A 14,446-nucleotide genomic window follows, 5' to 3' on the forward strand; every position below is an offset into this window, starting at 1 on the left:
CTCTGATGGTGACTGCGGGCTAGCTGCGCTGAAGGAGGGAGAGAAAATCGGGAAGACAGTTGCAATAGGAGTCAACTGGGAAAATCTGTTGGGCCAGTCAATATTTTGGCAGACTGAGCCTGTCAGATGCTGTCAGCACTGATCCACCACATCAGAGGCAACAATATACCTTGGCCTTCTGAAGAACCAAAGGAGAGGCATGGGGGTGTGTGAGGTGGGACAGCAGAGGCTCAGCCATGGCCACCAGTGCTGTGAGCAGCCAGTGAGAAGCTCAGCCCTGGGTACCCCGAGGGCTTGTGCTGGAGCAGCCCCTCACCTCAGCACAGGGCAGTGGGGCAGGAGAAGTGCTGCCTCCCCCATGACCCCGCAGCAGTACAGGGAACAGCCTCCCACAGCGGGAATTCCCAATGGGAACAGGGGAGCAACCCTGCCTGGGATGCAGGGGTGTTACATACCCCAGTTTGGTGTGCAGATCTGGCTGTGCCAGGCAGCTTGGCCTGAGGGAACTGGCAGTGGGCTTGGGAGCCCCCAAAAAGCCACAGGAGCTTGGGGACATGGCTGGGGTGCTGGCAGTCCCAGGGTGAGACAGCCTGGCTGCCCTGGCATGAGGAGCTCCCTGGCTGGCCACTGCTGTGTGCCACTGGCAAGAAGCAAGATAAACCTTTGGATCTCCCCTCCAGCAGCTCCTCTCCCTGCCAAGCAGAGCCAGGCACATGTGCCCTCACTGTCCCCATAGCATGGGCAGGACCTGCTCCGAGCCTCTGACACAGCCCCCAGGTAACCCCATCGAGCCACGTTCACTTCCTGCTATTAAAAGTGGCTTTATCGATACACCATCGATCCCTCACAGAGCTCTGGTCCTCATCTGACAGACAGTGGGTCCCCCAGGACGGGAGCCTGTGGCTGCATCCACTGTGGGCACCGCGATGGATTATCTGATGTGCTGGTCAATAAACTTCCATTTTCTGTGGAGGAATAAGCAGCCCCCGCTTTGCTGCTTATGGACTTACAGGGCCCTGGAAGGATTTCTGCAGCTTGTGCTGCTGTCAGGGGGAGCTGAGGGATGTTTGCTTGCAGTACGAAGGGGACTTCAGAAAGTGTTTCCATTTAATAATACAGAAAGTGAGTTTTTGCCCAAGTCTCCCACGGTGAGGGAAAACCGGGTTGATCTGTTCAGGCACTGTCAAAGCAGACGTGCTGCTCTTGGTGTTCTGATCCCTCGATACGCTGGTGTTAAATCACGGATTTCAACTGTCCTCTGGGAATGCACGTCCCCTCTGGGAGCCGTCCCAGCCATGCCGGTGTCCTCGCTGAGCTCACGGCTGGAACCACGGCAGTCCTGGTGCCACTGGACCCTTCAGTCGGCGTGGTAACTGCCAAACTGCCACTTCTGGTAAGGGCTGGTGGAGTCACAGGCCTTCACCCTCAGGGCTTTGAAAGAGGGATCCACTTCCAAGCAAGATGGCTGTGGGAGGTGCTGGTGCTCCGAGATGAGGTGGTCGCTCTGCAGGAGAGAGAGAAGGTTTAGGGGGGCTCAGGCTCCAGTGCCCTGCAGCAGCAGCTCAATTTTCTTACAAAGAAAGCTCGGTTTACAGAATCACAGAATCAGTTAAGTCAACTCCGACCTATTCCTTATGGTGTGCCCTTTTTTGACATGTCCCAAATATGTGAGATCTCTGCTGACTCACAGAAACTTTGGGGTGGGATCCAATCCTGCACGTGTTGCTGAGCCAGGGTCACACCACACCTGCTGTGCTTTCTGGCTGTTCCTTCCCTGGGAATGGAGGGATCAGCTCTCTCACTGTCAGCATGCCAAAGGGAATCACTGGGGTGGCATTTGCTACATGGGGAATGTACAGCAGGAGATGGATCTTTGTATTGTGGAGTTTGTTGGGTGATGAACTCAGAGCACAGTTACTGTGCTGAAAAAGATGTCAGGTAATTCAAATGCTGGGGCAGTACATTGGATTGTGAAGGAATTAAGAGTCTGAGTGATCTCCACCCTTTTGTTCTTCACACTGACTTGGATTTACCTACCTAAGCCCCATGGCCAGCCAGGTGATGCTGCAGGTGCTGCCACAGGCAAGGGACACTGTCACTGCCTCGCACTGCAGTGACTCTCAGGATCAGCTCATTACCACTGACGTGTAGAGTGGGGTCTGGGCAGGAGCTGGATCTTTGTGCAGACAGGAACTGCACTTCACATCATTAAACAACACAATGACTGATGTCAGGAGAGGGTAAAGCACCGAGGCTCCTTCAGCCAGTAGCTGCTGAGCTCCCCTCAGACTCCTATTGCTCCTTTCCCAGTAAAACGGGACCACCAAATCCATCTCACCCATGGTTTGAGGTGAACTCAGGCTGGAAGAGAAGTCCTGCCTGAGCCCCACACAGATCCCTGGACATGTTTTTCACAAAGTGAAATATTTTTCACAAAGTGAAATGACAATTTCACAATTTTCAGTAAGTGGATGACAATTTTCCTCTATTTTTCCCCAAACACCCAAGGTGAGCCTGTGACATTCTGGCTTTGAACACGGGAACTTGTCGATACTTTGTGTAACTCAGCTAGTTTTTCTTTCTTAAATGAAGAGTGTTTCTTTCTTAACTATGCCATTTCAGAGCGTTTTGGACAACTCCTGACAGAGATGCGGCCGTGACTCTTTGTGCAGTGCAGGCAGTTAACATAAGTATCCATTCTTTTCCGTTCCAGAGATGCTTTCATTAAAACCACTGTGAGCTGAGAGCCAATCAATACTGAGTCATCTCCCTGTAAGTGCTATCGACAGTTTCCATGTAAAGCCAGGACGTTTTGTTACTGCCGTGGAGGCAGTGCCAGCGTCCCCCCAGCCCGGCACGAGGTGTGGGGGTGCTCATCCCTTGGACTGGCACAGCCCCAGAGCAGAGGGGCCCAAGGAACGGCCGGGGTGCCAGGGACCAGCTCAGGGGGACAGGCGGCTTTGGCAAAGCAGGGACCAGAGGGCCAGGGTGCCCCCCATGCTGGGCTGTCAGTGCCCAGCTCAGCGATCCATCCCAGGACAGCACAGCACTCACCAGCCCTGGCTGGACGGTGGCCAGGGACCTGTGGAGCCAGGCCAGGCTGCGGCTCCTGCCCTGGCAGTGGCGCAGGCCCAGGGCCCCCAGGACGCCCGCCGGGGCCAGGCACAGCTCCCCGTGCTGGATCAGCCTCAGCCACGTGTAGTTGAACTTCTGGTTCTGTGGGGAGAGAGCGGGCACAGCTGTGACCCCCCAGGCTGCACTGCAGGGCTGGCCCAGTGGGTATGGGCACAGCTGTGACCCCCCAGGCTGCACTGCAGGGCTGGCTCAGTGGGTACAGGTACAGCTGTGACCCCCCAGGCTGCACTGCAGGGCTGGCCCAGTGGGTACAGGTACAGCTGTGACCCCCCAGGCTGCACTGCAGGGCTGGCTCAGTGGGTACAGCTGTGACCCCCCAGGCTGCACTGCAGGGCTGGCTCAGTGGGTATGGGCACAGCTGTGACCCCCCAGGCTGCACTGCAGGGCTGGCTCAGTGGGTACAGGCACAGCTGAGGGAGCATCTGCTCGCCTGCCCTCTCCCAGCACCAGGGCTGAGGAAAGCCACGAGCCGTGGGAACACCTGTCCTGTGGATCTGTGGGGCTAAAAAGATCAGGACAGCCCCAGCATCAGCTCTGGGAGTGACTCCTGCTGCAGCCACCCAGACCCCTCACCCCATTGTTCCGTGCCCCTCTGCCCTGCCACCTCCTCTGGCTGCTCCCAGCACTGGGGACAAAGGGGTTACATCCCCAAAGGAGACAGCTCCCCTTTGTCCATGCTGGGCTGTGCCAGAGCACGGAGCAATCAGCAGAAATTGCCTAAAAACACTGTCTAGGAAGGAACGACAGAATCCCAGAAGAGATTGAAAGGGACCCCAAAGTTCATTCCACCCACCCTCCGTGGGCAGGGACACCTTCCACCAGCCCAGGTTGCTCCCAGCCCCGTCCAACCTGGCCTTGGACACTTCCAGGGATCCAGGGGCAGCCACAGCTTCTCTGCCCAACCTGTGCCAGGGCCTGCCCACCCTCTCAGCCAGGAATTCTTTCCCAATATCCCATCTAATGCTGCCTGCTGGCAGTGGGAAGCTCTTCCCCCTCATCCTGTCCCTCCAGGCCCTTGTTCAGCTCTCCTGGAGCCCCTTTACGCAGTGGAAAGGGAAGGGAAAGACTGGCCACAGTGGCTGCTTCCCACGTAGCCCAGAGTGCAGCTGATGTTTTGCAGCAGCACACAAAGCACAGGCTGATATTTAAATGTTTCATGTGCAGGCTCACGGATTTATCAGACTTTCCTGTTCCAGCTGAATTTGCTGGCTCGGGGGTTGTTGGTGGCTACAGGCTGTGCCAACGGGCAATTCCTGCCCCTCGCTGCTCCCAGGCATTGCCTGGCTGTGTTCCTGAGTGGGAAGGGCTGTGTCATCTCCCAGGGAGGGGGCAGGTCACCACAGGAGGGACAGGGACTCTGTGTCATGCGCTACGAGCAGTGTGACACAGTCCTGTGCAGGGTGTCCTTACCGTGTTGTTCACATCACACTCCTCAAAAGCCAGAGTGGTGCCTTCCACAGTGACACATCCTGCCAGGGCCACGTTAACCAGCTGGAAAACACCAAAAAAAAATGGAGATGTAGACATAAATTCCCAAGGGAGGGGACAGGGTGTTACACTGCACTTAACCTGCGGGATTCACGGGACTCTCAGTAACTACTCACGTCACTATGCAAGGCAGAGAAGAGTGTCCAAGGCCACGCTGGACCGAGCTTGGAACAACCTGGTCTAGAGGAAGGTATCCCTGCCCAGGCAGGGGGAGGGAATGAGGTGAGCTTTAATGTCCCTCCCCACCCAAACCACTCCGGGATTCTGCGGTGTAGAAAGGGAGCCTGACCCTGTTCTGCTCACCAGCTGCCCAGCAAGGGGCTTGTGGAGGCAGGACTGAATCCAGAACGGCCTTTAAGGTGTTTTCCGCCCCCTGCCCTCCCCCGAGGTACAGATTCCGAGCCCAGAAGGGTGCCGGCTCCCCCGGCAGCGCCGGGAAGGCGGGCGGCTGCTGCGCTCTGCTGGCGGCGGAGCTGCGCTACAGACCCGCGCCCCGGCGGGCAGGGAGGGAGGGAGGGAGGGAGGGATGGAGGGAGGGATCCCCCGGGACACCCGGGCTGTGCGGGACCTCCCGCCACGGAGGCACTTCTCGCCCCCCGGGGTACATCCCGGCCTGAGGCACATCCCGCCTTGGGGCACATCTCGCCCCAGGGAAGATCCTGCCCCGCAGGCACATCCCGCCCCGGGGACACATCCTGCCGGGGGCATAACCCACCTCGAGGGCACAACCTGCCCCGCAGGCACATCCTGCCCTGGGGCACATCCCGGCCTGGGGCATGTTCTGCCCCCGGAGGCTCACCTTGCCCAGAGGCACACCCTGTCCCAGCACCGCCTCGAGGGCAGCTCCACTCGTCAAATGCCAAACCAGTTCTCCAGCGGGGAATTCCCCCTCGTAAAAACCCAGAGGAATGCAGCCCTCTGTGCTGCCTCAAATACCCAAAACGCTCCCAAAGGCCAGAAAGGTGGTGCAGCAGCAGTGTGCCAAGGTGCTGCCGCGAGCACAGGCAGCCCCTGAGAGCCCGTGTGCAGCAAGGACAGCGAGTCCTTGGGTACGTACCAGCCCGCTGGCTTTCACCAGGGGAGCCTCCAGGTCTGGGTAGACGTTCTCCACGTACCACCTGAAACTTTTGCACTGGAGCTTCTTTCGCAGCTGGATTTGTTGGGTCAGGTCTCCGACATCCACGTCTTTCAAGACCAAGTGGTAAGCGTGGCCATAGAAGAGATCCTTGTACTCGTCCAGCCACACCTCCGCCACACGGGCCAGGTTCCTCTCCACCGTTCTCACCCGGTCTTTCGGGAAGGAATAAGGATTGTCATTCCTGAAAATGTGCCCAACTCTGGAGCAGGGAACAATCTCGATCTCTCCTCCGCACATCCAGACCTGAGAAACAGAGGTCACTGGCAGAAACACGTGCGGATGACGGGTGCTGGCTCTGTGCAAGCCAGGAGAGAAGCAGAAAGCTAAGTCAGGTGCCAGGGCAGATGGGGTCTGCAGCACAGAGCTGCCCCTGGGGAGCCCCTGCCTGAGCCTCGTCCCCCACCCAGGCTGGAAGGGGTGCAGGCGTGTGACAGTGACCTACCTTGAATGAAATCTCCATGTTTTCCCCTCCCCAAACATCCAGTCCCGGGTCATACATTCCCAGCTCAAAAAAATACTTCTTATCGATGGAGAACAGGCCACCTGCCATGACAGGGCACCTGGGAACAGAGAGGCACACGATGTGTCAGTCACAGAGCTGGTATTTCGGTGGCTTTACCCGGCCTGAAACTGCAGCGGGGCAGGAAAAAGGCAGTGGAATGTTCTGCCAGCCCTGGGAGCATCACTGACACACCAGCAGTGCTGTGAGTGGGGGGAAAGGCTTCCTGGGCTTTGCCCGTGCCTGGTGGGATTGCCCACAGCGCATGTGTGCCTCTGCTGTCCTGGCAAGCAAAGGAATGACACTTGGCCTCAAAGGAACAACAGTTTGGCCTCAAAGGAACAACAGTTTGGCCTCAAAGGAACAACGTTTGGCCTCAAAGGAACAACATTTGGCCTCAAAGGAGCCTTTGTTGCTAAATTATTACCAAAGGAACAGGCTGGTTTGCAAAGCTCTCACGTTTGTGTTTTTTACCTTATTATATCAGTCTCCTTGATTTTATTTCTCTCGATGACCTCTTGAGGAATCTGCCTCCATCCAAAATTCATTGGCCAAGTGAAAATCCCACGCTGGAAGTTGTCCACGGTCATGTAACTAAACGGAGAAAAGATCGGGATGACTAACTCTGAGTCACATTCCTGATTGAAATGTCACCCTTAATGAGTGAAGATGAATACATGTATGTAATTAAACCAGGATTTTAACAAATTTCATCAGGAGTCCTCTTCATGTACCAAAAGTCATGAAAAGGGGAAAAGGTGTGTGTGATAATCACTGGGGCCATGTTCACGACTGATGTTAATTTCTGGTGCACAGCAACGTTCCATGTCCCCCGTGCAAAGCTGCTGGAGGCCAGCTGGGAGGTCTGGACTCACATCTGCCTGCAACAAACACACTGGTGGTCCCAGTAGGGGATTTTACTCAAGTTTCCAGCATGGATCTGGGGATTCCCAGGGATGCCCCACCTCATGTCCTTGTCACTGATGACCTCGATGACAGGGCAGGCGACCTTGGTGCGGCGCAGTCGGACCCTCTCCAGCAGTGGCTCCAGCCACCCCACGTTGCACTCCACGTGCGAGTCCAGGAACGTCAGGACGGTGCCTGTGCAGAGGCCAGGGCAGCATCAGGCCTTGGGCATCCTGACCCAGCCCGTGCTGGCCAACCTCCCCGGCACCCTGCCCTGCCAACGGTTCCACGACCCCCCTTGGCTCCCCAGACCCCCCCAGCCACAGCCCAGAGCGTGTTTTCACATGGAAAGTTCCAACAGAAATGCCCATTTTGGTGCTGACACGGCCTGGCTGGGGCAGGGGGTGGATCTGGGATGGCACGGCTAGGAATCCCGATGGAAGGACACCCGTAGTGCCTCGGGAATGACTGACACCCAGTGCTGGAGACACCTCCCTCACACCTCTGGGGGGTCCCAGAGCTGGAACGTGGCTCTTGTCCTACCTTTGGCGATCTCTGCTCCCGCCAGCCTGGCCCGGATCAGACCGTGCCTCTCCTGGAGCCGCAGGATCTTCACCTTTGGGAACTGTGCCATGTACGTGTCCAGCTGCTCCTTCAGGTACTCTGCACAGGAGAAGGGGAGGCTGGCTTACCCACAGGGTGAAAAGCAGCAGGCAGGTTTTCCCTGGAAGTATCTGCAGACACACTGGGATCCTCGGCACTGGGGTGTGAAGTCAGGGCACAGATGCAGGGCTGCTGGTGCACGGTGTTGTGGTCCCAGCCTGCTCTCCAGGGAAACAGCCAGTTGCTTCAGTGCCAGCTGGTTCAAGCTGAAGGGATGAGCCTAAAAATCTCTGTGGGAAATTTCCTGTGTACCCCAGTACTCGGTGATGGGGGTGCTGCTTTGGGGCCTCACTTGGGTAGTTCCCAAACACAGTTGTTCAAAGACTCCAAAATTAGGGGTTTTTTTCTTCATGCACTATAATTGCAATTAAAACCTGATTGTAATTTTGTTTCCCTTTGCCTAAAAAGCTATTTTTTTGTGCTCTATAAACTTCTCAATATTAAGCACCACACTTAAAGATCCAGGGTTTAAACTGCACAAAGGTTTGCTGTGCCTCATCTCTATTTTTCAGGTGCTTTTGTCATGGCTTCCCATGGCTGTGGAGGCAGCTCGTGGCAAAGTCTCAGGGAAAAGAGGGTGTGAGGAAGGTGGCAGTGCCAGGCAGCCCTGGTCAGGGGCACAGGATCCCAAGGCTCTGCCACAGGGCTGCAGCTGCTCCAAGCACTCGGTCTGGACACAGACCTCCCTCACCCATGGGCTTCCTTGGTGGTCCCTGATTTCCTTCAGGAGAACTGTTTGCATTCCAGAAGCCAGTTGAAAAGCTTTGAAAGGCTCTGAGGCTGAAGCATTAGTGACAGGTTTGCTGCAGGCCACTGCTGCTGCTCCCAGGGTTCCAGCAATGCCGAGCTGGGTCACCTGCTCTCCCTGCAAACCCAATGTTTCAGATGTTCCCTGGCTAACAAGCACAGACAAACGGAAACCTTGGGGAGAAAGTAAAGAGAAAACCCGAAAAGATGCTTTTGAGGGGAAATAGTAGGAATGTGTTATGATGATCATATTAAAAATCAGCAAACAGAATCTTTTTCCTCTGTGTTGCCTTTTGTTGCACTGATGGCTTTCTGTGTGCATGGCATGAGCTCTGAAGTCCATCTGAGACAGCACTTCCCCTGAAGAATCAGCAGTGGGGAAATTACATCATTCCTAGATTTTTAAGGGCTAAAGTCAGCAGAGAGCTGAGGGCATCACCACGCAGAGGTTTGGTATCACCTGAAATGCCAATAAAAGGCACTGGCACGGCAGATCCCGGCTCACCACCACTCCCACTGCAGCTCCCTGTCCTCTGAGGAACTGGGCAGTGTGTCCCCTGCACTGGGAACACAGGGGCTGGGCTGGGAGCTGCACAGAGAGGGGTACACAAGCCCTTGAGCCAGGGATGCCCTGCAGATGGGTGGGCTGGGCAGGACTCTGCTCCCTGGTGCTCCTGGTGCCTCCAGCAGCCCCTGCCTTGATTCCTCACAGCCACCCCCAGTGCCCACCTTTCCTCTGATCCCCCTCAGCCCCCAGCACAGGCTGCACTTCAATACAGCCCAAGGAGAAAATGTGATTTCTCTCTCCTATTCAGAATTGAATTACAGGGAACAAATTGCATTTCGCCCTGAAGTTATATGAGTTTCATAAAGGCAGAAGCTTCACCTACCCTTGGTGCTGAAGTCATCCACCAGAATGACCTCCTCAATCAGGTGTGGAGGGGACCTGCTGAGCACGCTGTGCACGGAGCGCAGCAGGGTGGACCACACCTCGTCCACGAAGCACATGATGATGCTGGTGGTCGGGAGGTCGTCGTGGACGCGCTGCTCGGAGCACCTGCAACGGCAACACGGGCTCACAGGTCCCACTCCTGAAAACACCCAGGCTCAGTGTTTGCTGGGAAAACGCACAGGGAGTGGGGGCAGCCAAATGTGGAATACACAGGCATAAAAGCTCTGCAGTGTTGGGAGGGGGAACAGAGGGGTGAGGGGGGAACCCCTCCCACAGCCCCAGTGTCCCTCTCGTGGGCAGCCCAAGACGACGGGATGTGCTCACTCGTTTCTGACTGGGACCTCTTCTGAAGAAAATTCAGAGGTGTTTCAGGGCTTCACAGAAGTGCTCTGGGTAAATGAAAATCACTCCAGAATTACACTGTCACAAGCCTTCTCCTGCTCCCTTGGAGCCCCGTCAGGCACTGGAAGGGACTCAAAGGTCTCCCTGGAGCCTTCTCTTCCCTAACTCTCTCAGCTCCAGGACTACTGATCCGGGCTCTGCAGGGAGTGCTCCCCACAAGCCTCCTGCCCATCCCACTCCTCCTCAGGGCCTCTCCCCACAGCCCTCCTGCAGGGACACGGTGCCTGGTGAGCACCAGTGTCACCAGTAAAGGAAGAAGCACTGTGCACAGAGAGGCAGGTTGGTGGCTGGGACATGACACATTTCCTGTTGGCCAGGTTTCGGTGGTCTAGTCCAGCACTCCAGCAAGAATCACAAGAGGATCTGGAGCCTAAACTGGAGGAGATTGGAATACACCAGCAAAAAAGTAACGTGCTGTTTGATTCCCAAGAGCTGCCAACCCCCACTGCCACGAGCTGGCCCTCACAGAGCAGTACCTGCCCATGCCACGGGGCTGGGACAAAGCCTGCACAGGTCCCTGATGCAGCAGCACACACCCCCAGGGACGGGCCCTGTTTGGCCAAGGTGTTCCCCGTGACGGCAGAGCGTCTGTTCCTGGGCAGGTGCGTCACTCCCCGGAGGTGCTTCCTGCTCCACAGCTCCAGGGCTTTGCTTTCCAGACCAATCCCAGAGCTGGCTCTGTGCCACCACAGCTCTGGTCCTGTGCACAGCTGGTATAAGGAAGCAGCCCCAGCTGTCTCCCTCCTTCCCCGCTGCTTCCTGTGCAGGGTCTCACCTCAGCAAGCACCAACAGCACCGTGGGAATGTCTGCACTGCTCTGCGGGATGGGGACAATCACAGCACAATTCCCACCCCACCAACCTGTGGTCTGTGAGCATAGGAAGAGGGACATGGGAGGGTCTCTGCACAGGGCAGGTCTCCGTGTGCCCAGGGGCTGAGAGACATCTGTGGCAGGAAAGGCTTAACGTGAGAAGATGAACTGCCCACTCACCTGAGCTGGCACCTTCCCTGGCCCTCCCTGCAGCTCCCACAGAACCACAGAATAGCTTAGGTTAAGAATGGCTTAGGTTGGAAAAGACCTTTAAGATCATCAAGTCCCAGCATTAATCTCACCAAGCCCACCTGGCACAGCAGCTCAGGATGGAGCCCCCCAGCCCCTTGCCCTTCCATCAGTGAGGTGCTGCCCATGCCTTGTCCTGCTCTTCTCTATTGGCACTATGGGAGAGAGAGACTTTTTGGAAGTGCAATCCTGACATCTGCAGAATCAAGTATACATTCCACAGGGACAGCTGTAACTGTGTGGCAGTTTTCCAAACTCGTGTCCCTCCCCACATATACCCAACCCACAGACAGAGCCCCCTGTACCACTCTGCTGGACTGTGTCAGCTCTCAGCACGTGGCTTCATCTCCTGCAGGGGCTTGTGGAGCCACAGCAGGATCCCCGGGCACGGGGGCCCTTGGGGTGCCTCTGCCTCAAGGGAAGGGCTGAGACAGTTTGCAGGTGTGAGAGCACCTCCAGGAAGGGGGGCTCCTGCTGCCTGGAAAAGCAGCAGGGTGCTGGGTCCAGGAACCAGTGCAACAATACTGAAACCAGTCGTGCTTTGAGCTGCACCTGACACAGCAGGTACAGTGTTATAGGGCACAGAGAGGCCTGAGCCCCATCACCTGCCCTGTGTGCCCCCGTTCTTTGGGTAGCAGGGTTCAGTGGGTTACAACCTGAAAACTTTACTCAGTTTTACATTTAACAACAAAGTGCTCTGACTTGGGACAGGCAAGAGGTGTCTGACAGGTAGCATGGCCAAAGCAGAGGGCTTGGTGCCCCCAGCAGCCCTCCCCAGAGCCACTAAGCCCCTTCCCAGGGGGCAAGGCAGGGATTTGTGCAAGGGGAGTGGATCTTACCCGGCAGGCCTGGTGTCCACGATGGCTCTGTCCACGGGGATCAGATCGCTGAGGTAGACATTAAAGTTTCCTTCTTTCCATCTACTTTTTGCTTCTTCTTGTTTATCGTCAGGGACTGCAACGGCGTGTCCAAACTGGCCGGGAGCTCGGGGGTCTCTCGGGGCAAGCGTTGCATCCACGGACAGGACCCTGTGCATCCCCGGGCTGCCACCCGCCTGCTCCTGCCTGTCCTGGCCAGTGCCAATCCCCCCGAGAGCTGCTCCCTTCTGCTCCTGCCTGTCCTGGCCCGTGCCAGGCGTTCTGAGAGCTGCTCCCGCCTGCTCCTGCCCATCCTGCCCAGTGCCAGCCGCCCCGGGAGCTGCTCCCGGCGTCACACCCAGCTCCCGGCTCCGGTCACCCCGCGCGGGGGCCCCGACAGTGGAATTCGCAGCGTGGGCACCATCATCGTTCTCGTTAGAAAGTTGTTCGTGCTTTTCGTGTCTCGTTGTGGCGTTCCCTGTAGAGTGGGGTCCACGAGGCGGGACTGTAGGGCTGGCGGGGATCTTCCCCTCTTTGCTAATGAGGATGAAGCGAGTTCTGGAGGAAGTTTCCTTCTGTCCCGTGTTTGTTTCCTCTGGTCCAGGCTGGGCGCCCGCTCCCGGTGCCCGGGCTGCCGGGCTGGTCTGTCCGGCCGTGCCGGGGGGACGCCGCTCGCTCCCGTTGGTGGCGTGTCCGAGTGTCCCCGTGCCCGTCCCCCTGAGCCCGGCTGGCCGCGGGGGCTGGTCGTGCGCGGGGCCCGGGGGCCGGCGGGGATGCGGCGATGCCGCCCGCACCTCGGCCCCGTGCCCGGCGGGGGCTGGTCCCGGCTCCGCCGCTGCCTTCGCCGGCGCCCCGGGCGCTGCCGGTGCCGCCCCGGCGCCCCTGCCCGCGGGGACGAAAGGCGGGGGGCTCGGGGGCGGCTGGACCGTGCCCGGCGGCACCTCGGGGATGCGCCGGGGCCGCGCCCGCCCCTGCCCCGGCTTCTGTCCCGGTCCCTGCCCCGGCCCCGGTCCCGGTCCCTGCCCCGGCCCCTGCCCGCGCCCCGCCGCCTCCCGCAGCAGCCGCCCGCCCGCCTCGCCGAGGGAGAGGCGGAGCGCGGCCATGTCGAGCAGCACCCAGGCGACCGAGGCGGCGAACACGAAGGCCAGGGCCCGCCCGCTGCCGCGGAACAGCCGCCGCAGCCCGCTCATCCCGGGCGGCCGCGGGAGCCGCCGGGCCAGCGGAGCGGGAGGCGGGACAGGCTCGGGATGGGGCTGGGGATGGGGCCGAGCCGGGGCTGCCCCCGCCCCGCCCGCGCCGGGACCTGCCCGCCCTGTAACCCGAGCCCGGGGACCGCCCGGCCCCGGCCCGCACCCGCAGCCCGAGCGGGGCATCGCGGCAGGCGGGGGGGCGGCGGGGCTGCGGCTCGGGGGGACATCCCGGGGGACCGGCGATGTGGCTCGGGGGTCCCTGCCGGGGCAGCGGGGCTGCGGCTCGGGGGGGCTGTGCGTGTCCGTGCTCCACGTGGCAGCTGGCGCGGCGGTCGGTGGGTTGAGCCGCTGCTGAGGACGTGGGTGTGTTTCACATCCCGCTCAATTACAGGGCACGGGAGCCACGCTGGCGAAGCCTCCGGTGGGCTGAGCCGGAGAACGGCAAGAAAGGAGCCACCGAGGAACCACCCTCCTGCTCCGGCCCTGGACCGCAGGCTGGAACGTGGCAGGTTTTGCTGGCAGTGCTGGCTGTACCCGCTGTCCTGGCTGTGCCAGCTGCCCAGGCTGGGCCGTGTGTTCTGGCTGTGCTGGCGGTGCTGGCATGCGAGGGCTGTGCGGTTTGACAGCGGGACCACCTTGCACAGCTGTGGTGGCAGCCAGTGGGGACACCTTGCACAGCTGTGGTGGCAGCCGAAGCACCTGCTGACACAGTCAGGTGAACGAGCTTTAGGATCAGTTGTGAAGTGTGGGGAGAAGTTCTGAAAACTCAGGATACAGGCACTGAAGTGAAAGAGGAAAAAGCCTAAGATGGTGCTTTGCAGCTTTATTAAACTCCCTTAAAGCTCTCTGGTAATAATAAATGTAATAGCAGTGGATGCACTGTATCCTAAATACCAAAGCAGGAGATTTTGTTAAATAAAGGGTTCCAACCCACTGCAGAACATAGGAACACTGAAAAGAAATAAGTGGAAAAAATTACATTAATATTCATACTGTAAAGACATAGCAATATCAAAGCCCAGCCCATGGTTACGCTGTGTGATGGAAAATAAAGGAAATGGCCATTCTGCTGTTTTTCCAAGGCCTTTCTTTGCCAAGCAAACTCCCTCAGACATGGGAGGCAGTTCTGATTTGTGTGTGTGAATGGTGCTTGAAGACTCTCAGAAAGAGGGAGGGAAAGATAAGATTGCAAAAACTGTCTTAAGGGGGAAAAAGTGAGCAGCAGCTTGAGAGAAAGCTTAGAGTCAGGGCTGCACTTAAATGGAACAATTCCTTTGGTTTAGAAATAAAAGTCTGAGACACACGAGGCTTGTGATTCATTCACCACACCGGCACTGCTTTTCCATTTTTTTTTTCCCCATGCCAATGCTAACTGTCCTTCTGGTAGCAGGAGTGCTTAGGCCTGGCTG

At 58.0% G+C, this 14,446-nt stretch overlaps 1 protein-coding gene across 1 annotated transcript; it reads right to left on the minus strand.

The window, feature by feature from the left end:
* Positions 1-1,089: 1,089 nt before the first annotated feature.
* Positions 1,090-13,037, minus strand: GALNT5 (polypeptide N-acetylgalactosaminyltransferase 5). Its single transcript, XM_027908455.1, has 11 exons — positions 12,883-13,037; positions 11,830-12,729; positions 9,467-9,633; positions 7,710-7,829; positions 7,226-7,361; positions 6,735-6,854; positions 6,204-6,321; positions 5,681-6,004; positions 4,546-4,626; positions 3,055-3,216; positions 1,090-1,504 (listed from the first exon to the last, which is right to left on the minus strand). Exons 1-11 carry the CDS (start codon positions 13,035-13,037, stop codon positions 1,358-1,360), a joined length of 2,430 nt encoding a protein of 809 aa, XP_027764256.1. The 3' UTR covers positions 1,090-1,357.
* Between the last annotated feature and the right edge of the window lie 1,409 nt (positions 13,038-14,446).

The sequence above is a fragment of the Empidonax traillii genome, unplaced genomic scaffold (assembly GCF_003031625.1).
Source record: "Empidonax traillii isolate 1590-97213 ecotype Southwest subspecies unplaced genomic scaffold, ASM303162v1 scaffold1715:size108214, whole genome shotgun sequence".
Taxonomy (NCBI): domain Eukaryota; kingdom Metazoa; phylum Chordata; class Aves; order Passeriformes; family Tyrannidae; genus Empidonax; species Empidonax traillii.